This window comes from Amphiprion ocellaris, chromosome 21, assembly GCF_022539595.1.
Source record: "Amphiprion ocellaris isolate individual 3 ecotype Okinawa chromosome 21, ASM2253959v1, whole genome shotgun sequence".
Classification (NCBI taxonomy): domain Eukaryota; kingdom Metazoa; phylum Chordata; class Actinopteri; family Pomacentridae; genus Amphiprion; species Amphiprion ocellaris.
The window spans coordinates 1,476,128-1,501,334 of NC_072786.1; the positions used below are offsets into that span (position 1 = coordinate 1,476,128).

Consider the following 25,207-nt stretch of genomic DNA (forward strand, 5'->3'; position numbering starts at 1 on the left):
AAGATCCTATTATTGCTGAGGTTCTTTAGAGCACCATTTAGAATGACTAACTGTTTTTAATAGTTCCTTGAGGAAACTTTGAGGTTCCAATTTATGGTGACTAAATGAACCATTTTTTAAAATTTACTCTTTCAGGACCCTCTTGGTGGTTCCTTACAGAACTGTTTTCAGAAACGTCTTTTTAAAGAACCGTTTGCTGAAAGGCTCTTTGAGGAACTAAAAAGGGTTCTTTGGCATCCCTGTGTCAACTCATTGTGGTTCCAGTTAGAACAGTATTCATTAGAGTGTCCCAACTGGAACCAGTCTGACCAGAACTCCCAGCAGACGGGTCTCTGCAGGAACAGAACGATGACATCACGTTACCCAGAGGGCGACGATGACATCACCTGTTCACATTCATGGGCCGGTGTCGGGTTTCAGAAAAACACCTGAACTCACATCTGATGGCAGATTCTCCTCCACCTGGTGGTCTGGACCAGGTTCTACTGGTCTAGACCAGGTTGTACTGATCTGAGCCAGGTTCTAGTGGTCTGAACCAGGTTCTACTGGGCAAAAACAGGTTCTAGTGGTCTAAGCCGGTTCTACTGGTCTAAACCAGGTTCTATAGGGCTAAACCAGGTTCTGGTGGTCTAAACAGGTTCTGGTGGTCTAAACCAGGTTCTACTGGTCTAAACCAGGTTCTATAGGGCTAAATCAGGTTCTGGTGGTCTAAACAGGTTCTGGTGGTCTAAACCAGGTTCTACTGGTCTAAACCAGGTTCTAGTGGGCTAAACCAGGTTCTAGTGGGCTAAACCAGGTTCTATAGGGCTAAACCAGGTTCTGGTGGTCTAAACAGGTTCTACTGGTCTAAACCAGGTTCTAATGGTCTAAACCAGGTTCTACTGGTCTAAACCAGGTTCTGGTGGTCTAAACAGGTTCTGGTGGTCTAAACCAGGTTCTAGTGGTCTAAACCAGGTTCTAGTGGTCTAAACCGGTTCTACTGGTCTAAACCAGGTTCTATAGGGCTAAACCAGGTTCTGGTGGTCTAAACCAGGTTCTATAGGGCTAAACCAGGTTCTGGTGGTCTAAACCAGGTTCTATAGGGCTAAACCAGGTTCTGGTGGTCTAAACAGGTTCTACTGGTCTAAACCAGGTTCTATTGGTCTAAACCAGGTTCTGTAGGGCTAAACCAGGTTCTGGTGGTCTAAACAGGTTCTACTGGTCTAAACCGGTTCTACTGGTCTAAACCAGGTTCTATTGGTCTAAACCAGGTTTTATAGGGCTAAACCAGGTTCTAGTGGTCTAAACCAGGTTCTAGTGGTCTAAACCGGGTTCTATAGGTCTAAACCGGGTTCTATTGGGCTAAACTAGGTTCTAGTGGTCTAAACCGGTTCTACTGGTCTAAACCAGTTTTTTTCTGATTCTGTCTTCATCTCTACAGGGTTCCCTCCTGAAACTAAATCTGATCCATTTCTTCTTCATCTTTCTTGAAATGCATTTTTTAATGAACCTTATAGTTTAGGGGAGGCCTACCCATGACTTCTGAACCTGAACCTCCTGAATGGATGCACGGCGCCCCCCAGTGGCAGAGAAGGAACAGCTGATAGCAGCTTAGAACATCAAATCTGCAGTTTGAGTTTCTTTATCAACCACTGGGGCAGTAATGAGCCAATCAGGAACTTACCTGGACAGACGTTATCTAGAATGAAGTAAAGTTCACATTTTTCCATAAACTGATGAAGTATTTTTAACCATCAACATGTAGATCTGCATAAAGGCACCATGAGAGCTCTGAATTTCAGTCATTAATCGTCACCAAAGTCTTTGTCATGGTGCCCCTTGCTAGCTAAACTTTGCTAACCAACATTAGATTGAGTTTAATCAACCACATCCTTGGGTTACTATGGTAACAGACAAGTTTTTCACCTCATTAAGAAACAAAACCAGCCATTTGTCAGATTTTAAGCACATTTCTTTAACCAATAATCAACCACTTTATCAATCAATAATTGATTAATCTATCGTGTTTCTGTGTTCTGATGGAGCCATTTTACAGCATCAACATGGAACATTTCCCGTACTAGTGGTCTGGTCAGAACAACTACTCAACTGTTCTTGTTAACAAGTTTTTGATATTTAAAAATCGGTTGGAGGTCATTAACCACCGCAGAAGTCTTTGTCATGGTGCCCCTTTCCTAGCCAAACCCCCACAATGCCCTCTGCTTTAACATGAACTGCAGTCTGAGTGATGCCTCCTCTGGTCACTACAGGATTAAAAAGGAAGAGGCTCCACCTGGTGGAACAACCAGGAACTCCAGCTGATCTGCATTTGTTGATTTTGATGAATTATGGTTCATCTTGGACAATTACGGAGTAATTTTGATGAATCATAGTTCATTTTAGACAGTTTTTGATCAATTTGGACAAACTTAAGTTAATTTAGGAAAAATCTCGTTTTTATTTTAAGAATCTAGGTTCATTTTGGACAACTCTTTGGACAACTATTGAGTAATTTTGAAGGATGCATGACTTCTTTTTCCTCATCACATATATTTTACCTGATCTGTTAATCGACACCGGCTCCACTCTGGATCGGTGAACTAGGAGCCGTAAACAGCGGGGCAGTCGTTCCTTGTCTCAGGTTTTTTTTATTGTTTACAACAAGGCTACATCACAGATGATGTCATGGTGTCAGTCTCTCCGCCTCATTACCCAGAGTTCACTCTGTCTCACTTTGTGGAAAAACAACTAAAATTCAACCAAAGTTAAAAAGGTCAAAGGTGACGTCAAATCCTCCAGCATCTCGCCTCTTCAGGCAGCCGCTCCGCCAAGAGCATCATGGGAAATCATCTGGCTCCTTTTATGGCACGGACATAAAACATCACGACCAAAAGTCCCGAAAATAAATCTTCTCTTAAAAACTGCTGACCAGGTGCGTCCTCTGATTTGTCGTTTCCGTAGAAGCAGCAGGACTGATCCTCGCCAGGTGAACTCCTCCCTGTCCCGACCCCGCCTGCCCGCTGGGCCCGACCCCGCCCACCAAACACCTGCTACAGGTGAGGTGAGGTAAGGTCAGGTGAGGTGGGGGGTTGGACTCAGTCCGTCCAATCAGTCCCTCAGAGCGATTCGTCCTGATTCACATTCAAAGTCCCTCAATCTTCATCTTCATCCCTTTGGATCCTCGTCTGCCGTCACCTCTGAATGTTGGTCAACAAAAGATTTAACCTGCAGGACGACAGACGACAGGTGTGACCACAGTTACCTGAGAGATCAACTACCTACAGCTTTTCCAAACATCCTAGTTTTATGTTGGATTCTTAGTTATTTTACTTTACACACAGAAACTAAATTATTTAACAAAAAACAAAAACTAACAGGGTCTAAATTAGTCCCCTTAAGAACCGACTTTTTTACTGAGTCAAACCACAAACCGCTGTTGTCCAATCAGGTGCTTTAACTTGGTAACGCTCACAGCTTCAATTAATCAATCAATCAAGTTAACCCTGGTGTTGTCCTGCGGGTCAAAATTGACCCGTTTTAAAGTTTGAAAATGTGGGGAAAAAAAAATTTTCCCAGTGAAACTTCTGATGTACGCATTTCAACATCTTTGGGAAATCTTTGAACATTTTTTGTGAAAAATGTTAAAAATGTTTCTTAAGAACATTCACATAAAAATCAAACAAAATCCAGCGAACTTCGCTGATTTTGGTTGATTTTTATGTGAATGTTCTTCAAGAAAATAGAAGTTTTACTGATATATATGGAATCACTTTAGATATTTTTAGGATTTTTTGGAAGATTTTTACTCATTTTTTGAAAATATTTACAAGAATTTTCTTACCAAATTTGGGGGATTTTTTTAAAATAAAACTTTTAAGGGAAACTTCCTGAATCCTGAAGGTTTTGCAAATTTTCAGAAATTTGTTGAATTTTCTTGCTGAATTTTGGGATTTTTTTCAGACAAGGAAACAATATTTTTTGGTGCCTGTAAATGACGACAACAGGAGGGTTAAACTGGGGGTTGTCCTTCACTTTATACCCAGTAGAAAAACTTCCATGAAGGATCTGAGCTGTCACTGGAGAAAGTATCACGCCAAAAACAAAAAGAGAAGAAGAATCATTGATACTTAGAGAGCAGGAGAAGGTCTACAAAGTTCTCACAATGTTTCCAAGTGTCAAGAACTTCAAAGAGAGCCAAAGTACAGAACAAGTCTGGTAGAGGGAGGAAGCCAAAGATCTCAAAGACTCTGGAGAGAAAACTAGTGAAAGACGTGCCTAAAGATACTAGAACAACCACCAGAACACTAGTTAATGACTGTCAGGGGTTGTAGCGTCGGTGAAGACACAGACATGGACTGAACCCTAAACCTCCACTTCCACAGTAGAGACACCTTCAAGGACAACCTGGAGCAAGACTATGAGGACTGGAGGCGTGTCCTTTGGTCAGATGAGACCAAACTTGAGACGTTGCTTCTGTTAGAAGAAAGAAGGGAAGAACTCCGTCCCCACAGTTAAGCACGGTGGTGGCAGTATCATGCTTTGGGGCTCCTTCACTGGGAATCTTGTCCAGGCTGAAGGAATCATGGAGACAGAAGGATGCATGAAGATTTAGAAAGAAAACCTGAAGCAGTCAGCAACTAAACTGGGTCCGGGTCATCACTTTGTCTTCAACGACCCAAACCTTGGTAGCTCCTGGTGAAGATCTACCTCCAGAAGACCATCAGATCTGGTGGAGCTTGATGGATTAGCCAGAGAAGAACGGGCTGGGATTCCTCAGGAGACGTCAGAGACTCGTTAGAAACTACAACGAACGACTGCAGCCGATATCCAGCAGAAAGGAAACACAGTTGGCTGTTAGCATCAAGGGGGCTAATGATTTTAACCTAGTACTTTCTGTTTTTTTGTTCAATAATTTAGTTTCTGTGCGCAAAATAAAATAACATAAACATTCAAAATAAAACTAGGATGTTTGGAAAAGCTGTTAAAATTCCTTCATCTGTTAAACAGCACAGGGGAACTTTCTGAAAAACAACAAAAATTGCACAGGGGGGCTGATAATGTAGTCTTCACCTGTATTACCTGTGTGATTACCTGTGGAATCAGTTACCTGTGATTAGCTACCTGTGAAGGGCTACCTTTATATTAGGTTACTTTGTAATGAGGTACCTGTGCAACTAGTTATCTGTGTAATGACTTACCTGTGTGATTCATCACCTTTGCAATTACTTACCTGTGCGGTGGGTTACCTGTATGAACATTCACCTGTGCGAACGGTTAACTGTGTAATGATTCACCTGTGTAATCAGTTACCTGTGTAATGAGTTACCTGTGTGATCAGTTACCTGTGTGATCAGTTACCTGTGTGATCAGTTACCTTTGTATTAAGTTACTTTGTAATACCTATGACCTTATTACCTGTGCAACTACTTACCTGTGAGATTGGTTACCTGCATGATTATTTACTTGTGTGATTTGTTACCTTTGCAATTGGTTACCGGTGCAATGGGTTATCTGTGTGATCAGTTACCTGTATGAACAGTTACCTGTGTAATCAGTTACCTGGTGTTGTGTGAAGCTTGCAGCTATCGAAACAGTCTGGTGAACTCTCTGATGGCCCAGCACACCTGTTTACACTCCTCCGCACTGGAACAAGACCAGAAGAAGAAGAAACACAGACGATGAAACAGGTGAGTTACTCTGGTTGCTATGGTAACAGCTCCAACCTGTCCTACAGGTGGTGCCGTTTCTAAACACAGCAGATCAGTTTGCTTCTCTTATTTTGGATAATTTTTCAGGTGATTCCTGTTCTCAGATTGAGTCTGAAATCATCCTGCTGGAGCTTCAGGTGAGTTTCCTTCAGGTGAGTTTCCTTCAGGTGTTGTCTGAACTTGTTTCTGGACTCCTGTTCTTCTGCGTTCCATCTTCAGACGAGTCTCAACAAAATCCCGGTGGATCGTGAAATGCTGCGGCGACCAATCAGAACGCTCCATGCTGTTTGTCGTGTCCCTGAACACCTCCTGATCCTGATGAGTCACAGCTGGAGCTTCTGATTCTTAACACCTGAACCTGCCACACTCGCTGCTGATTGGTCCATAATCTGAGTGTTAAACTCTAAAACCTGCAGTTAATGAATAAATGTGAGGAGATTCAGAGCTGGAAGGTTTTAGTTCTGAGGTACGAAGCAGAAAAACTTTGTTTTAATGTCGTCCAACGTCAAACTGCCGCTGGTTTTACAGGTTGATGTTTTTATCTGAAGGACAACATGTTGACCAACGGTTGATGAAACCTGAGACGAAGCTTCAGACTGTTGATCTGTTGATGTTCAGTTCACTGAATCTAAATCATGATGTGGCAACTAAATCTAACATTTGAAGCAACTATTTAGTGTCTGTGTGATGAGAGCAACTGTTGATAGGAGTCTGTGGAGAACAACCTGCTGTTCCTGTTGCTAATATTGCTGTTGGCTGCTTTTTGTTGATCTTGTAACTGATGTTGCTGCCGTTGCTACTAATATTGCTGTCTGTTGCTCATGTTGCCGTTTGTTACTCAAGCTGTTGCTCTTTGGTGCTGTTCATCACTTCTGTTATTGATGTTGTCAGGTGTTAAGCTACGTGTCACTAGATGTGTTTTTCCCGCGTGTCAACGCGCTGCATCTGAAAATCACACACATAGCGGGCGGTCACTAGCGGGTCACATGACAGCGCTGAGCTTCAGCGGCTGCTACGTGGTCACATGACCGCGCTTTCAGCTAACAGTCCGGCAGATGAGTCAGATAAACACAGCGGCTCGGCTGCAAACTTGGTCTTTTATTTCAAAAACCCTTCAGGGAAAAATATTTCTGAAAGCATCTGATCTGTTCTGGTTTTAGTTCACCTATGGCTAGTTTAGACAAGCGTTTAGACCACGGACTGGTTGGACACTCCTGCTGTGAACAGTAGAAAAGCTGCACTGGTTAAAATAGAAGCATCCCATCAAATTTAAGGACCTGGTTTGTGTCGAATGAAGTCTGGGTCCCGCCTCAGACCCGCGGTCCCCCATTTCGTGACCTGGGGTCCAGCATGTAGTTGATTAAACGAAGCCTCGATTCAGAGAATTTTGCCTCGAGGAATTTTAGTAATCAAATTACTCAAATAACTTGAGGAATCGTTTCAGCCCTAGTCCTCAAACTTCTAAACCAGCCGCCGGTGACCTAAAACCAGGACAGATTCAGCTGCTGCACAGATTATTTCTCACTTCAGATGCTTTCAGAAATACTTTTCCCTGAAGTGTTTTTGAAATAAGAGAGAAAGTTTGTGGCTGAGCCGCCGTGTTTATCCGACTCATTTGCCGGATCGTCAAGATGAAAGCTCGGTCATGTGACCATGTAGTGACCGGCCGCCATGCGTGCAGTTTTCAGATGCATCGCGTTTACATGCAGGAAAAACACAGCTAGTGACATGTAGCTTTACTCAGGGTGTCTGTTGCTCTCTGCTTGTCTTTTTATTCATGTTGTTCAGGTTGCTCTTCTGTGACTGATGTCACTAGTGTTGCTGTTTGTTGGCTCTTTGTTTCTCTTTTCATTCATGTTGCTAATGTTGCTGTGTTTCTTTTCATTTACCGTCTGTTGCCTGTGTTTCTGTCTGTTACTAATATTGTTCTTTGTTAGTGATGTTGCCGTTAGTGTTTCCTCACCTGGTGACCTGCTTGTGGAAGTCTGTCAGCTGTTTGTGGGTGACGGTCACGGCACCTCCTGACGTCTCCTTCGGTAAACCTTTCAGGGCGCTTTCTAACCAGCGGCAGAACGTCTGAGAACAGAGCAGAACCGCCTTTAGAACCCGCACCGGAACGGACACACCTGAGCAGGCGTCGGCGCGTCCACCTACCGGCCGGTCGAACACCATGACCTCCCAGAGAACCTCAGCGACGTCCGGCAGCGTGTACGGCGGCAAGCAGAAGCAACACGAGTGCATCAGCTGAGTGACCAGCTGCTGGCCGTGCTGCTCCATGGCCTGACCAATCAGACGCTTCCTCACCTCGAAGTCCTCCTCGTGCTGAAGACAGAGTTCTGTTAGGTTCTGATCCAACGGGTTCAAGTCAGTCGTTTCCTCAGAACCATCTGGTTCTTCATCTTCAGTAACTTTATTAATGATCAAAGTTCTCCTTACAGTTGTCAGTAGGTCTACTCTAGAACTTTCTCCAGGTGTCGGTAGGTCTACTCTAGAACTTTCTCCTTTATGGACTTTAAGGACCTATGAAGGTAGAACCCTGATCATCAATAAAGTTACTGGAGATGAAGAACCAGATGTTCTGAGGGAATCTTTCCATCTCTATTGGTCTAATTTCTGGTGACTCACGTCATTGGCGACTCCAGTATGGATGAGGTCTCGGACAAACTTCATGACACTGCAGTTGGCGTCTCGGTGGTCCAGTGACGTGGCTGCGATGGCACATTGGATGATGTGAACGATGATGCTGCTGCTGAGTAAAGTGACGGGACTCCTCTGGACGAACCTGGAAGCAGACAGGAAGGACGACTTAGTGGAGCCCAGATACACCCAGTGTCTCTTTGTGGTGGTTTTACATGTATTTACTGTTATTCTGTGTCTTTGTCGTCGTTTTGTGTCTCTTTGTCATTATTTTGGGTCATTTTCTGGATGATTTGTGTCACTTTGGTCATTTCACATGTATCTGTCGTCTTTTGTGTCTCTTTGTAGTTGTTTTTTTTATGCCTTGTGCCCTCTTGTGGTCATTTCAAGGCTCTTTGTGGCTGTTTTGTGTCTCTTTGTGGTTATTTTGTGTCTGTGGTTGTTTTGTGTCACATTCTAGTCATTTTGCGTCTTTTTTTTGGCCATGTTGTGTCTGTTTTTGGTCATTTTGTGCCTCATTTTGGTTATTTAGTTTCTCTTTGCAGTAACCAGGTAATTAATGACATAATTTCACCCGTCAGTGGTTCTAATGATCTGTATTTCTGACTGAATTCTGACATAACCTGCAGAACTTTGGCTAACTTGCTCTACTTCGCCACGCACGGCTAGACGAACGTTATCGGGTGACTCACCTGGTGGCGAGCCTGAACAGGTCGTCCACGGTGTCGGGGTGATTCCTCAAACCGTTGGGCTGCTCCAGCAGCTGGAAGGTCGGCATACACAGAGCCTGAGGAGGAAGAGGAGCTCACCATCATCATCGTCAGCCTGATTCAGTCTGTTTACATCTCAGCAGAAGACGGAGTGAGAAAAAAACCTGAAATTCTGCTGCCTTTAATCACATAAAGTTAAATATTTCATAGATAAAATAAGACCTAATCTAAATGACTTCAATAAAATGATACCAGCCAAATAAAAAACTGTACAACTGCAGAAATCAGGCTGTAGTGAGATTGATCTTTTCTTAAGATTCTCTTACAGGGTCTCTGATGTATTTGTTTAAATACATTGTGTTTGAGATTTAATTAGTACATAAAATACAACAAAATTTCACATTTGAGCTCACTTTTTTACTTTAATATGTTCAGAGACAACAGATTTAACATTATAAAGTCACTAAATTAGCTTTTATTTATCATTATATATATATATATATATATATATATATATATATATATATATATATATATATATATATATATATATATATATAAAGAATTAAAAAATAGATGAAAAGTCGCTGCTGTGCATCTAGAAAATATATTCAATGGAAAAAATAACTTCTGTTGTGATACTTTGCTGCCACAGTTTGTCATGACGGCAGGAGCAGTTGGTGTTTTTATTAAAATTAATCTATAAGAGGTGAGTTTATCAGTTAGCAGGTGAGTTTATCAGTGAACAGGTAAGTTTATCCAGTTAACAGGTGAGTTTATAAAGTAAACAGGTGAGTTTATCAGTTAGCAGGTGTGTTTATCAGTGAACAGGTAAGTTTATCCAGTTAACAGGTGAGTTTATAAAGTAAACAGGTGAGTTTATCAGTTAGCAGGTGTGTTTATCAGTGAACAGGTAAGTTTATCCAGTTAACAGGTGAGTTTATAAAGTTAACAGGTGAGTTTATAAAGTTAACAGGTGAGTTCACCTGTAACATGTCCAGCAGTCCCTGCCTGCAGCCCTCCTCCATGCCGTACTCGTCCACCAGGATGCTGCCCAGGTACAGGAAGCAGGAGTGTGGATACACCTGGTACACACTCACCATCTGATGGCGACAAATAAATCCCCTGATCAGCGTTTCCATGGCAACAGACATTAACATGACGTCATCACGGCTGATGGAGTCTGATTGACTCACAGCTCCCCCCAGAGGCTGAACTGATCAGTGCATGGCAGGACAATAACCTGTTCATGATCCAGTAATGACATATAAGCCATTTAATCACTGAGGATAAACAGCTCAGGTGTGTCTCACCTGAGTGACGAGTGGCTGCAGTAAGGAGGCGGAGCCTTTCCCGACACATCGCACAGCGAACCTGAGACAGCGACAGCATCGCTCCACGATCCTGTTGTCGGCCTGGTGAGTGTTCAGGGTCTCTGACAACACCGGCCAGATCTGCAGGAAGCACAGCAGGAAGTTATCACCTGTCATTACTGATCCAGGTGAGCAACAGGTGAGTTCAGGTGTTTACCTCCTGGATGACCTTCTGACAGGGGTGAGTCTGTCCGTTCTCCACGATGGGGTTTGTGTGTCTGTGGAACAACAATACTGTGTTAACGTGTTCTGATTTGAATAAAGTTTGACTGCAGGTAAATGAGCAGGTACGCTCACCTGAAGATAACCGCGAGTCTGTCCAGCCACACGGTGGGATCAGCTGATTTACCGTTCCTAGATTCTTCAGCCAGAAGCTGAAACAAACAGAAACATGAGGTTCAGCTCATTTAAATCTTCCACTAAACAAACTGTGACTGGAAACAGAAACGTCCACCGACCTTCTTCAGAGCCATGACCTGAACAGCACACAGGTCACTGAGACACTCCGCAATCTTCTCCAGAGGAAGCCGAGCCAGGACCAGAGCTGTACCTGTGCAGGTGACGAGAACTGATGGTCATGGTTCTGTTTACAGGTTAATGTGCAGCTTCAAAACAACCTCAAGACCAGCAGCTGACCACAACAACAACCACGAAACAAAAAACTCACCTGCAAAACAGCCACTAAACCAAGAACCCAACTAAAAAACAGCCACTGGACCAACATCTTAGACGGAAAACAACCACTAAGACCAAGAACTTACCCAAAACTTGATTATTAGACCAACAACTCACCCAAAAATAGTCAACAGTCCAAGAACTTACCTAAAAACACAACCAATACACCAACAAATTCACCCAAATACCTACCATAAAAAACTCACTACAGGAACAGCCACTGGACCAACATCTTGCCCAAAAAACAGTCAACAGTCCAAGAACTTACCAAATGAAACAACCATTTGAACAGTAGCTCACCCAAAAAACAACCATTAGACCAACAAATTCACCCAAAAAACAGCCACTGGACCAACATATTACCCAGGAACCAACGACTGAACCAAGAACCTAACTGAAAAACAACCACGACACCATCAACTCACATGTAAAACAACTGAGTGTACAAGTGTACACCCAAAAAACCAGACACGAGACCAACAACTCACCTAAACACTTGACAGCCAGTAGACCAACAATCTGTTCAAACAACAATCACAAGACCCAAAACTCACCCGAAAAACAAATATTAGACCAAGAACTCACCCAAAAAAGAAATCATTACACCAAGAACTAATCTGAGAAAAAAGCACTAGACCAACAACTCACCCACAAACCAATCACTAGACCAACAACTCATCTGAAAAATCAGCTAATAGACCAACAATTCACCTGATAACCAGCCAGTAGACCATCGGACAGAGTGTACAGGTGTACACCCAAAGAAACCAAACACCAGACCAACATCTGACATCACTACAGGTGTCCTACAGGTACCTTTTAGCAGTCCTACGGCGGCCTCTGTTGACAAGGCGAAGGAGTCTAGTGAGCGAGCGATGTCCAGCAGACCCTGGAAGTGCTGAGCCATGTGATCCCGGCACACTGAGCAGATGTTGTGGATTGCCTTCGCTGCTGCAGACGCCAGAGGTTTCTCTCTGAGGCCCTTCATCAGGTAGTTCAGCACCGGGTCTGAGAACAGAAGATACAATGAGTCAGACGCTACATTTACCCTCTAATGCTATATTTACCCACTAATGCTATATTTACTCTCTAACGCTACATTTATCCTCTAATGCTATATTCACCCTCTAATGCTATATTTACCCTCTAATGCTACATTTACCCTCTAACGCGACATTTACCCTCTAACGCTACATTTAGCCTCTAATGCTACATTTACCCTCCAATGCTGTATTTACTCTGTAACGCTACATTTACCCTCTAATGCTATATTTACTCTCTAATGCTATATTTACTATCTAATGCTACATTTACCCTCTAACGCTACATTTAGCCTCTAACGCTACATTTACTCTCTAACGCTACATTTACCCTCTAATGCTACATTTACCCTCTAATGCTACATTTACTCTCTAGTGCTACATTTACCCTCTAATGCTATATTTACTCTCTAACGCTACATTTACCCTCTAATGCTATATTTACTCTCTAACGCTACATTTACCCTCTAATGCTATATTTACTCTCTAAAGCTATATTTACCCTCTAACGCTACATTTACCCTCTAGTGCTACATTTACCCTCTAATGCTATATTTACTCTCTAATGCTACATTGACCCTCTAATGCTATATTTACTCTCTAATGCTATATTTACTCTCTAACGCTACATTTACCCTCTAATGCTATATTTACTCTCTAACGCTACATTTACCCTCTAATGCTATATTTACTCTCTAAAGCTATATTTACCCTCTAACGCTACATTTACCCTCTAGTGCTACATTTACCCTCTAATGCTATATTTACTCTCTAATGCTACATTGACCCTCTAATGCTATATTTACTCTCTAATGCTATATTTACTCTCTAATGCTACATTTACCCTCTAAGGCTACATTTAGCCTCAAATGCTACATTTACCCTCTAATGCTACATTTACTCTCTAGTGCTACATTTACCCTCTAATGCTATATTTACTCTCTAACGCTACATTTACCCTCTAACGCTACATTTACCCTCTAACACTACATTTAGCCTCTAATGCTACATTTAGCCTCTAGTGCTACATTTACCCTCTAATGCTACATTTACTCTCTAGTGCTACATTTACCCTCTAATGCTATATTTACTCTCTAACGCTACATTTACCCTCTAACGCTACATTTACCCTCTAACACTACATTTAGCCTCTAATGCTACATTTAGCCTCTAGTGCTACATTTACTCTCTAAGGCTATATTTACCCTCTAACGATACATTTACCCTCTAGTGCTACATTTACCCTCTAATGCTACATTTACCCTCTAATGCTTCATTTATACAACTTAACTGTACTGAAAGGATAAAAGTCAAAGTTTTTGCAGAGTTTAATGCGATCAGACTGTTGAATCTTTGATCTCCATACCGAGGAATCGTGGGTTTCTGTCCACGACTTCGCTCATCTCTCCAACCAGCTCGATGCTCGTATATCGAACCGCCATGTGGACGGTTTCAGGTAGTAAAACCACCTGCTGCAACACCTCCGATAACGTCGGGTTGTTCTCTCTGAAAGAACAGAACAAAAATAACCACATCAGGGTGTCACATTTCTACATCTGAGTGTTTTCTTCATGTCCGGTTTGTTTATGTCCTCAGATACTCACGGATCGACACTTTTAGCGATGGCGGCCATGATGAAGAGAACGGCCTCCGTCACTTCCCAGGGAGGGTTTCCTTCTTTTAATGTAGAGTACAGCTGAGGACAAGCAGAAGATCTTTAATGAACCAAAGCTAAAGCTAGAAGAAACAATCGAGTCACACAAACTGGAAGTGAAGAGTTCCTACCTGAGAGAAACACTCCATGGACCCAACCAGAAATATGACATCTTTAACGAGGTCCGAGACTCTCATCCGGAACTCCCCGAAGTCGTCGGTGTCCTCTGGGATTCCCTCCTGTTGGTGAGAACAACTTTAGGAAGATGTTTTAAACTGAGCGGTCATCCAGTAATCAGGTGATGGTGGTTGTGTTTAGACCTGATCCGGGTTCTTACGTGGTCTGGATCCAGCTGACAGTGTCGGGCCAAACAGTGCAGGAGTCTCTGTATGTACGGTCTGAAGATGTTGTGAAGTGCTGCGTTGTTGATTTTATACAGATGTTCTCCCAGACGGTACCAGAAGTTAAAGGAAATCTCCACAACCTGGAGACGAGAAGGTTTTAGAGCTTCTCTACGTCTTTATGAAGTGATATAACACGAAAACAGAAAACGACCGTAGAGCTACTCATGTTAGAAAGATGCTAAAACTACCTGACACACATTAAGACTATAGGAATGAAAGGGAGGTTATCACAGTTTTTTTACGTGATTAGTTATTCTTTAAAGTCTATTTTGTAGGCAACATAAAGGGACAATTTCAAATTGCAATCTTATGTTGCTCAATGATCATTTAACTGATTGTTTGTCAAGAAATCTACAACAAAGCAACTTGTTCTTGAGGCAGTGATGTTGATATATCTAAGTCCCCTTTCACACATTCAAGTCTTGTTTTTCATGGTTTTGGCTGCAGCAACACAAGCAGATGGCTGTGTTATGTGATATATTTTTTTAATTTCTCAAACTGGTTGAGGAATAATGACCCGTCCATGGTTCTGATTGGTTGTCTGGTACCAACTCCAACCCCTTCTCACAGCTGGATTCAGAAATCCAGAGTTGATCGACCAAGTTTATAACCAGCTAGAGTTTGAGCCCTTAGCGAGACAGCGGATGTTGTGTTTAGTGCAGTTAGATATCAAAAAGAAGGTCTGGTTATGTTACTATCAGGGACGGGTGTCCAACATGCGGCCCGTGGGCCAAAACCGGCCCTCAAAGTGTAAAAATTCCAGAGAAGACATTAACTGCAGATTGTAAATTAGTAAAACTATAAATTTAAAATCATTCCTAGACCATGACATAAAATAGTAGTTCGTTCATTGTTCTTTTGTCATTTTGTGTCTCATATTTTAAATATTTTGTCTTATTTTTGTTTTTTGTCTGACTTTTGTCTGACTTTTGTTGTTTGTCTCATGTTTTTTGTTGTTTTATGTTTCCTTTTTTTCTCGTTTGTGTTTTTTGTTTGTGTTTCACTTTATTCAATGTTTTGTCTCATTTTTGTCATTTTGTGTCTTTTTTTAATATTTTGTCTTGTTTTTGTTGTTTTTTGTCTTGTTTTTGTCTGACTTTTGTCATTTTGTTTCTCGTTTTTGTAATCTTTTGTCTCGCTTGTGTACTGTTTTGTTGCTTCGTAACTTTTTTGTCATTTTGTTTCTTTTGTCATTTTTTGTTTCATTTTTGTTGTTTTTCTCTTTTCTTGTCTGACTTTTGTCGTTTGTCTCATGTTCTTGTCATTTTGTGTTTCCTTTTTGTCTCGCTTGTGTTGTTTGTTCATTTTTTTGTCGCTTTGTAACTTTTTGGTCTAATTTTTGTCTCTTTTTGTTTTGTTTCATTTTGTTTGTCTCATGTTTTTGTCATTTTGTGTCTTGTTTTTGTTGTTTTTTTTTGTCTGACTTGTCATTTTGTGTTTTGCTTTATTCATTCCTTCATGGAGTGTTTTTGTCATTTTGTTTCTTGTTTGTGTCATTTTGTCTTTCCTTTTTGTGTCATTTGTGTAATGTTTTTGTTGCTTTGTAACTTTATCTATTTTTTTGTCTCTTTTTTGTTTTGTTTTGTTTGTCTCATTTTTTGCCATTTTGTTTCTCATTTTGTCTCCTTGTGCCTCGTTTTTTGTAATTTTGTCTTATGTTTTTTTATTTGTCTCATGTTTTTGTCGTTTTGCATTTCCTTTTTGTCACGTATTTGTCGTAAGTCCATTTTTTGTCTCTTTGTAACTCTTTTGTCTAACTTTTTGTCTCTTTTTTGTTTTGTTTCGTGTCATTAGTCTCATTTTGTTTCTCGCTTATGTTGTTCTATGTCTCATTTTTGCAATATTTTGTCTTGTTTTTGAGTTTTACATTCCTGCTTTAAGGTCTGAACTTAGTTTGTCGTACAGAAGTCAGAACTACTTTAAGGTGTCGTGTAGCTGCTGAGGGTTGACCTGAAGGGGTTGTGGTTATTTCGGTTCTGGGGTGTTGCGGTTATTTCAGTACCTCATACTGCGGGTGTCCTGCACAGATCAGCAGCAGCTCCAGTGTCCTCAGGTCTCCCATCCCCTGACCTGGAGTCCTAACCGTCGTCTCCAAGAACGTCTCGCAGAGTTCGGTGAAGATCCGGCAGTAGTTCAGCACTCTGAGGACGGAAACCAGACGTGAATGCGACGGAAAACGCTCACCGAGCAGCAGATGCGACGCTAAACGTGAGCAGCGTCCTCACTTGTCGAGGTCTTCCCGGGCCACGGCCATGTGATACGCCGTCTCCAGCGTCAGGACGCCCTGGAACAGCTGCAGAGCCAACGCCACGTTGGTATCCACGTTCTCGATGGCGTAGAGTGCCGAGCAGACGCAGTCCGATGCCGCCTCGTGCAGGTTGGTGGAGGTTTCATCTCTCTGCTGTGGAACCGACATCAGGAACGTCATTCACAGCTGTTAAGAGTCGTGTTAAAGCGTTTAGAACGAAGCTGGAACCTCACCAGGACTTGGAAAAGGACCATCAGCAGCTGGTTGCTGGCCATGAAGTTACTGTCCAGGACTCCCAGGTTGAACCAGCTGCCCAAACACCGAAACACCTTGATGAGCATCTTCTCGTCGTTCCCCGTCTTCTCCACACACGTCGTCTGGAAGCAGAGAAGATCAACATCATGCTGGCAGAAATATATAAAACACATTAAACTTAATATAACCCCACATGTCAGAGCTGGTTTTCATTTATGTCTGGAAACTAAATAAAGCATGTTGACGAATGAGTGAAAAGTAATAAAACGTGACTCAAAACACATCTAAAATCACTCAAAATGTGCTCAGATTGGCCGAAATTTCGTCCAAATTCACTTGAAAACTTGTTGGCTGTAAGAGTGAATACAACAGTCTTTAGGCCTTGATTTTTGTTCAAAATGATTCAAAACTCATTCAAAAATAATTAAAATGTGTTCAAACTGACTTATAATTTTTCCAAAATAACTCAAAGGTTGTCTAAAATCAATCAAAATGTGCTCAGATTGACCGAAATTTGTCCAAAATCACTCAAAATTTGTGAAAATTGACTTGAAAACTCTGCTGTTGGCTGTAAGAGCGAACACAACAGTCTTTGTGCACTGAACTTTATCAAAAATGACTCAAAACTTGTCCAAAATTAGTCAAAATCACTTAGAATTTGTCTAAATGTACTCAAAACCCATCCAAAATTAATAAAAATGTGTTCAAATTGACGTATAATTTGTCAAAAATGACTCAAAATTGGAACCAAATTAATCAAAATAACTTAGAATCTGTCCAAAATTATTCAGGACTCATTCAAAACTATTTACAATTTGTCTAAAATGACTCAAAACTCGTCCAAAATTACTCAAAATTACTTAGAATTTGTCCCAAATTACTGATTAATTTTAGACCCGTTTTGGACAAATTGTACGTCAATTTGAACACATTTTCATTCATTTTGGGTGAGTTTTAAGTCATTTTTGACAAATTCTAAGTAATTTTGAGTAATTTTGTTCAAGTTTTGAGTTGTTTTGGACAAACTGTCAGAGTGGAAGAAGATAATAGCTCTAACCAGCAGAGTGACCACCGTGCTGGAGTAATACGCCAGATCCTCGATGATCTCCGTCCTGCGGTTGGCTCCGATCCGTAGAGACCGGCTGTGGACTTCCTCCGGCAGCACGGTGAGGATCTCTATGAGGAAGGGCATGGAGCTGATGTCGTTGTTGTACCTGAGAGGGGGGCGGAGCCACAGGGAGAACAGGTGAGTGGGCGGGCGACTGGAACATGTGCGGCAGCAGACTGATGGTGTGGATTCTTACTTTTCTATGAGCGTGTGAACGCATCCTTTCCAGGAGGCCATCTGCAGGGCCAGGTCAGCGATGGCCAGAGCCAGCTGAGGAGAGAAACGTTCAGTCACTCGTCTGATCAAACATTCAAACTCTGAGCTCAACAACTTCCTCCTCCTTCTGGTCAAACTGATTTCCTCCACAAACCACCAGCTGATGCAACGACTGTTAGAAAACACAGCAGCCGCTTTCTGCTGGCGTTTTTACGACACAAACAGGAGAAAACAGGCTCCTACTGGACTCTATTAGATTAGAAACTGCTCAATCTTCATCAAAGCATTTAAACCGACTTCACTTTCCAGTCTGATGACGACACGACTGAACACAAACTCATCACATGACTGAACAGTCGCATGAACGCGACCACAAAGGGACAGAAATGATTACAAAGGGATGCAAAACTCAGAGAGACATAAACTGACCACAAAACACATAAAATTCACGCAAAGACACACAAAATGACCACAAAAAGGCGCGAATCGCTACAAAGAAACACAAAACTAAAAATGCCTAAGAAATATGAATTTTATTTATTCATTTATTTTTTTTAAAAAAATTTCAAAATGCAGAACATTTTTTTATAAGATGTCTCTAAAATGTAAGTAAAAAATACAAATTTTCAAATATGAAAAAGTAAACTTAACCAAAAGATGTAACAAAAAAATGAGGGGGAAAAAAAGTGCGCTAAACTTTTTTATAAAAAAAGTGTGAAAATGCTCATACAGATTCTGAAATGTGCCAAAAATGTTCCTATTAAATAGATCTAGAAAATAGTCACAAAATGTTAAAAAATGTCTCAAAATTTTTATTTAAGTATGAGAACAAAATGAACAATAATACATGATAATAACTGTTGCTAAAATTTGAGAAAAAAGCTGAAAAATACTAATTAAATCATTCATAAAATGTGTCAAAAAATAAAAATAAAATTCGTCACAAAGAATAAACAAATGCCCGAAAACGTTTAATAAACTTTGAAAAAAAGAAAGAAAAAACCCAAATGCCTAAAATGTGTGAAAAACATGTTGGAAAAGATGGAAAAAAATCTGAAAATGTGATCATGATTTTTAAAATATGAGTTAAATCTTTATTTATAAATGTCTAAGGACGATTGAAAAACAAAAGACACATACATTTTCAAAAAATGTCCTAAAAATATTCATTAAATGTACGAAAAAAATCGTACATATGCAGGAAAAACATAACCAAAAGAATTTAATAAAAGACGAGAGCACATCTATAAATGAGCAAAAAAGACGTTGAAAAAAAGTGAAAAATAGTCATAAAATGTTCTTAAAATATGAATGAAATGTTCCAAAAATTAATTATTTTAATATTCAAAAAATGGCAGAAAATATTTATAAAATGTAGGGAACAAATAATAATATAGTAAAAATAAAAAATATATAATTTTAATAAAATGTGAAAAAAATAAATGCCTAAAGAGTGAAAAACTATGTTTTATTAATAAATGTCCTTAAAATATTAATTAAATGTTTCATAAAATTATTAAATGTTGAAGAAATATAATTGTTTTCAACAAATATTCAAAAAAATGGCAGAAAATTTTGCATAATTTTTTTAAATAACATGTAAGGGGAAAAAAAGTAAAAATTACCAAAAGATGTAATAAAATATGAGGAAAAAAATTCTAAATGTTCCAAAAATTAATAGATGTCTAAGAAATTGTGTTATTAAAAAACAAACAAACAAATATTTAAAAAATTGCAGGAATAAATAAATAAAATGTAGGAAAAAACAACAATATAGTAAAAATAATAAAAAACTAAATTTCATTAAAATGTGAAAAAATAACCAAAAAACCCAAACGTCTAAAATGTGTGAAAAATATGTTGGAAAAGATTGAAAAAACACTCATAAAATGTCCTTAAAATATGAATGAAATGTTCCAAAAATTAATAACTGTCGAAAAAACATAGATTTTATTTTACAAATATATTAAAAAATGGCATAAATGTTTATAAAATGTTGGGAAAAAATAATAATATAATAAAATTCACCAAAAATATTACACAAAATAGAAGGAAATAAATCTATCAAATGGCCTACAAGTATAACGAAAAAAAAAACTTCTGTGAACAAAATGATGAAAACGTGGGTTAATGTGATTAAAACGGAGCTAAAAGGTGAATAAAATGTGAATAAAACGTGAATAAAATGTGAATAAAAGGTGAATAAAAGGTGAATATAACAGGAATACAAGGTGAATAATATGTGACTAAAAGGTGAATAAAACGTGAATAAAACATGAATAAAAGGTGAATAAAACGCAAATAAAAAAGAAATAAAAGTTATTTAAAACGTGAATAAAACATGAACAAAATAGGAATAAAATGTGACTAAAACGCGAATAAAACAGGAATAAAATGTGACTAAAATGTGAACAAAAGATGACTAAAAAGCAACTAAAACATGAATAAAAGGTGAATAAAATGTGACTAAAACGTGAGTAAAATGTGAGTAAAACGAGAATAAAACAGGAATAAAAGGTGAATAAGCTGTATCTAAAACGTGAATAAAATGTGAATAAAACATGAATAAAAGGTGAATAAAAGTGAATAAAATTTGACTAAAACGTGAGTAAAATGTGAGTAAAACGGGAATAAAACAGGAATGAAAGGTGAATAAGCTGTATCCAAAAAGTGACTAAAACGTGAATAAAATGTGAATAAAACATGAATAAAAGGTGAATAAAAGTGAATAAAATGTGACTAACACATAAATAAAACACGACTAAAGGGTAAGTAAAGCTCTGACCTGCGTGACGATGATGGGCGACAGGTCTTTGAGGTTCTGGATGTGGGTCAGCAGAGAGTCCCGCAGTGCATTGTGGGTCTCTGGAGGAAGCTCATAGAAGGACGTCTGGATCTTCATCTTCATGGTCTGAGCAGCGAAGTAACACGACTCCACGTCCTGCTTGAGCTGCAGCAGCTGGTCGGAGATCTCCCAGGCATACATCTGAGGAGGAGGAGACAGAGTTAGGGCACCTGGAGGCTCACCTGGAGGAGCCACCGGCCAATCAGGAGGCAGGAAACCAGCTGGCTGACTGTCACTGAAGCTGCAGGAATAAATACGACTGTTTACTGCAGTAAAAGTACAAAAACCTTCAGTAAAAGTACAAAAATTTCAGTAAAAGTACAAAAAAAACTTCAGTAAAAGTGCAAAAAACTTCAGTAAAATGTGCACATTAAATTATTAAACTAATATTTATGATTATAATTAGAATAATATTCATAAAAACAGTAATTTTGTGTCAGATTTCAAGAATATGGCACAAATTCTAGATCAAATCAAGTGAAATATAAACTTTTACATAAAATTTTACATAAAAAATTTCTACATTTGACAGATTTTTAAGGTTAATAAAGTTTATACACCTTTAAAATTAATGTAAAATATTAAACTGTAATATTAAACTAATGTATTAGTAACTTAACATGAAAAAATAACATTTTAATTTCTAGTTTTGTAATTTAATTGACATCTTTGTGGAAATTTAGACAAAAATCAATAAAATCTAAAGGAAAAATCCCATAAATCTTATTTTAAAAGTTAATTAATTCTAAAATTCTGATCTTCTGAGGATTTTGTACATAAAAATCTCGTATATTTCACATCTTTTGTAATTTAGTTGATATTTTTGTGTAGATTTGGACAAAAATCGGATCAAGTAAAAGGAAAAATCCCATAAAATGACACTTTCTTTACTCAGGTAATGTTAATTTTTAGATGAATAAAGTTTGTTCACCTTTAATATGAAAGTAACATATAGAACTACAATAATAAACTAAAATTTTAACAACTTTACATAGAAACCTTGCATATTTCAAAGATCTGTTGCAACTTCATGGATATTTTAGCGGAAATGCGGCCAAGAATGTGTAAAATTAAGAGGAAAAAAATCACATAAAATGACACGTTAAGATTAATTTTAAGGTTCATAAAGTTAAAATGGAGGTAAAATGTAAAATGGTGATTTTAAACTAATGTTTTAGCTACTTAACCTGCCCCTATACCTGACTTTATTTAAAATATTCATGCGTTTACCTCAATAAATCCTGCATTTTTCGGAAAATCTACTCTGCTGCTATCTTAAAAAGATCATTTTTATTCATTAATGCTCCCAGAAAACACTTTACAGTAAAAGTACTGGTAGTAAAGTCAACAAACATGAAGCAGCGGCTAATAATTAACCGTTCTAGCAGAGTTCCACGTGGAGAACGTCGCAGAACAGACTTCCCATTCAGCCACACACTATTTATTCATGTCCATTAATAAAGTTATTTACTGCCTCTGTCACATAATTATTATTTACTTTCATTCATTCTTTTATTAAAACAGCTGCTCAGATTCCTGTTTTTGTGTTTTAACCAGAATTTGCAGAGTTAAAAGTGACAATAAAAGCTTCAAAAGCCCCAAAATATTCCTAAAATATTCCAGAAAAAAATTAACTCCTGCAGACATTTTAGAAAATGTGCCAAAGCTTTTAATAAAATGTGAGAAATGACCAATAAAATGCCCAAAGATGTCAAGCAGCTCACATTTTATTTATATTTTTTTGTCACATTTTCTTTGCTATTTTTTCTTTTACATTTGGGTAGGCTTTCATATTTTGTCCCTGCGTTTTATGAATATTTTGGGAAAATTTATTTTAATATTTGGGGACATTTTATTTATATATTCTTTTCCAGTCTTTTATTTTTTTATTTATTAAACATTTTAATGATTTGTTTTAAAAAAATTTAAAGCAAAAGACTGAAAAATTTTCCAAATATATTCAGAAAATGCAGGGAAAAAATACAGGAATATAAAAGAAAAATTAAGCAAAAAATTTAGTAAAATGACACAAAATGTAAATTAAAAAAAACTAAATAAATCAATAAAATGCGCAATAAATAATCAAGATCAGACTGGAAAAAATAAAAACAAAATATCCTCAAATACTAAATTAAATTTTCCAAAAAATATTCAGAAAATGCAAATATAAAAGAAAAATTAAGCAAAAAACCCCAACCATTTACAAAAAAAAAAACAAAAAAACAAACAGAATAAAATGTCACAAACTGAAAAAAAATGAAAAATGGAAAAAAAATCTGTAAATTCTGCAAAAAATAAATAAATAAAAGACTGGAAAAATATAAATAAAATGTCCCCAAATATTAATATAAATACTCCAAAAATATTAATAAAATGCAGGGAAACAATATGAAAGTCTACCCAAATGTAAAAGAAAAAAAAAGCAAAGAAAATGTGACAAATCATTTATTTAAAAAAAAACTCAAAATAAACAAATAAATGAATAAAAGGTCTCCTAATATTAAATTAAATTAAATCTTCCAGAAATATTCCTAGAATGTCGAAAAAATATGGAGAAAATAAGACAAAATAAAAAGATAATTTCCTAGCCATTAAGAAGTATTTTAGGGAACATTTAGGTTCATATTTTGGGTCAATATATTTATGTATATTTAATTTTTTTTTAAATGTCTCACAAATATTTTTTTTGAAAATAGCAGAAGAAAAAAAATGTTCATAAAAATTGAGAAAAACAAAAAATCTCCCAAATAAAAAGAAACATTTATCAAATGATTTAATGAGAAAAAAATCTATTACATGCCCCCAAAAATGTAATAAAATATACTATAATAACCAAATATAATGTATTAAATAGTAGATTAATGTATTAAATAGAATACGTTGGAAGCTAAAGTGATTCCTGTGACTGTTTCTACAATAATAGAATTCATTTTATCATATTATTGCATCATTATGACACATTTATCAGCTGCTGGAGTCACAGAAAACCTGAAACTGATCAGATTTAAACTGACTTCTGATCAGTTTTTACTCTACAACTACTATTACTACTACTCTGATTTCTGATCAATGTTAATCTGATTTATGGCCAGTTTTAAATCAGTTTCTAACCTGTTTTTAATCTGATTTATGACCAGTCTTTAATCAGCTTCTATTCTGTGTTTTGACCAGTTTCTAACCTGACTTTGGTCAGTTTTAATCTGACTCCAGATCAGTTATTAATCAGTTTCTATTCTGACTCCTGATCAGTTTCTAACCTGTTTTTAATCTGACTCCAGATCAGTTTTTTATCCTGTTTTTATACCTGTCTAAGTCAGTTTCTAACTTGTTTTTAATCTGACTCTAGATCAGTTTCTACTCTGTTTTCTGACTAGTTTTTAACCTGACTCCAGACCACTTTAAACCCGACTCAAGATCAGTTTCTAACCTGTTTTTATTCTGACTCCAAATCAGTTTCTGGCTTCCTGACACGCCCTCTACTTTCTGCTTTCTTCTCCACACCTGAACTTTCCTCTGAATCCCTCCCAGGTGTCTCAGATGTATAAACAGACCGGCCCCGGGTCTGTGGTTCGGACTAAAACCGTCTCCTGTTCCGGTTCGGGCCCGATCCGGTCCAGCAGCGACCCCCCCGGTCCCCCGGTTAGACCCGTTCCCTGAAGTCCTGCTGTCCGCTGCGTTAGCCTGCTAGCTGCTAACACGCTAACGCAGGGCCGCTGGATCCCGTCACGCTAGAAACGTTTGAAAACTTCACGCAGAAACACGCACGTTTTGAACCCAGACCGTGATTTCGTCCCGGTAACCAGACGGCGGGCTAGCAGCCGGCTAACTCCAGCTAGCTGCAGTGTTTTCACCTCAGCGCCTTCATTCATTTTGTTAGCTTAGCTGTGATGCTAACGGGGCTCCGGGTCCTCTGAGACTGCGCAGTTTACCGCCGCCTGTCCGGCTCCGCGTGGGGCCAAAACAGCAGAACCGGCGGCACCGCGTCACACAAGTATCCGAACCCTCCGGCCCCGCAGCCCTGCCGGTCCCCGGGCCCGGTCCCCACCCCGGCCTCTCCCATTTTCTTACCGATCTCTGGAGCTCTCCGAGCCACACCGAGGCTCGCTCCTTCCCGGCCGGGTCCGGGTCGTGGTAGAGGGCCTGGACCGCCTGGTAGACCAGCGCCAGGCTCGGTTTCCCCCCCTCCATGACTCGGTAAGGCAGAAGTTCTCCTCAGAGGACCAGAACCAGAAGAACTACAGAACTACACGGTCCCACTGACGACCGCCATCTCAAGCTTCCCGGTGCAGCCGCGATCCGCTCCCAGAGGAAATACAGGACGGGAACAAAGGTTCCGGTCCGTCCAGACACAAGAG

The 25,207-nt window shown here is 38.9% G+C and overlaps 1 protein-coding gene across 1 annotated transcript; it reads right to left on the reverse strand.

Annotated features, from left to right (window-relative positions):
• Positions 1-2,607: 2,607 nt before the first annotated feature.
• tnpo3 (transportin 3) lies at positions 2,608-25,156 on the reverse strand. Its single transcript, XM_055006730.1, has 23 exons — positions 24,921-25,156; positions 20,793-20,993; positions 17,988-18,061; positions 17,741-17,897; positions 16,662-16,805; positions 16,406-16,581; positions 16,183-16,321; positions 14,114-14,260; positions 13,908-14,015; positions 13,727-13,818; positions 13,489-13,628; positions 11,895-12,090; positions 10,866-10,953; positions 10,705-10,781; positions 10,565-10,625; positions 10,348-10,488; positions 10,021-10,137; positions 9,017-9,111; positions 8,313-8,469; positions 7,842-8,009; positions 7,651-7,763; positions 5,539-5,622; positions 2,608-3,204 (listed from the first exon to the last, which is right to left on the reverse strand). Exons 1-22 carry the CDS (start codon positions 25,038-25,040, stop codon positions 5,562-5,564), a joined length of 2,772 nt encoding a protein of 923 aa, XP_054862705.1. The 5' UTR covers positions 25,041-25,156; the 3' UTR covers positions 2,608-3,204; positions 5,539-5,561.
• Between the last annotated feature and the right edge of the window lie 51 nt (positions 25,157-25,207).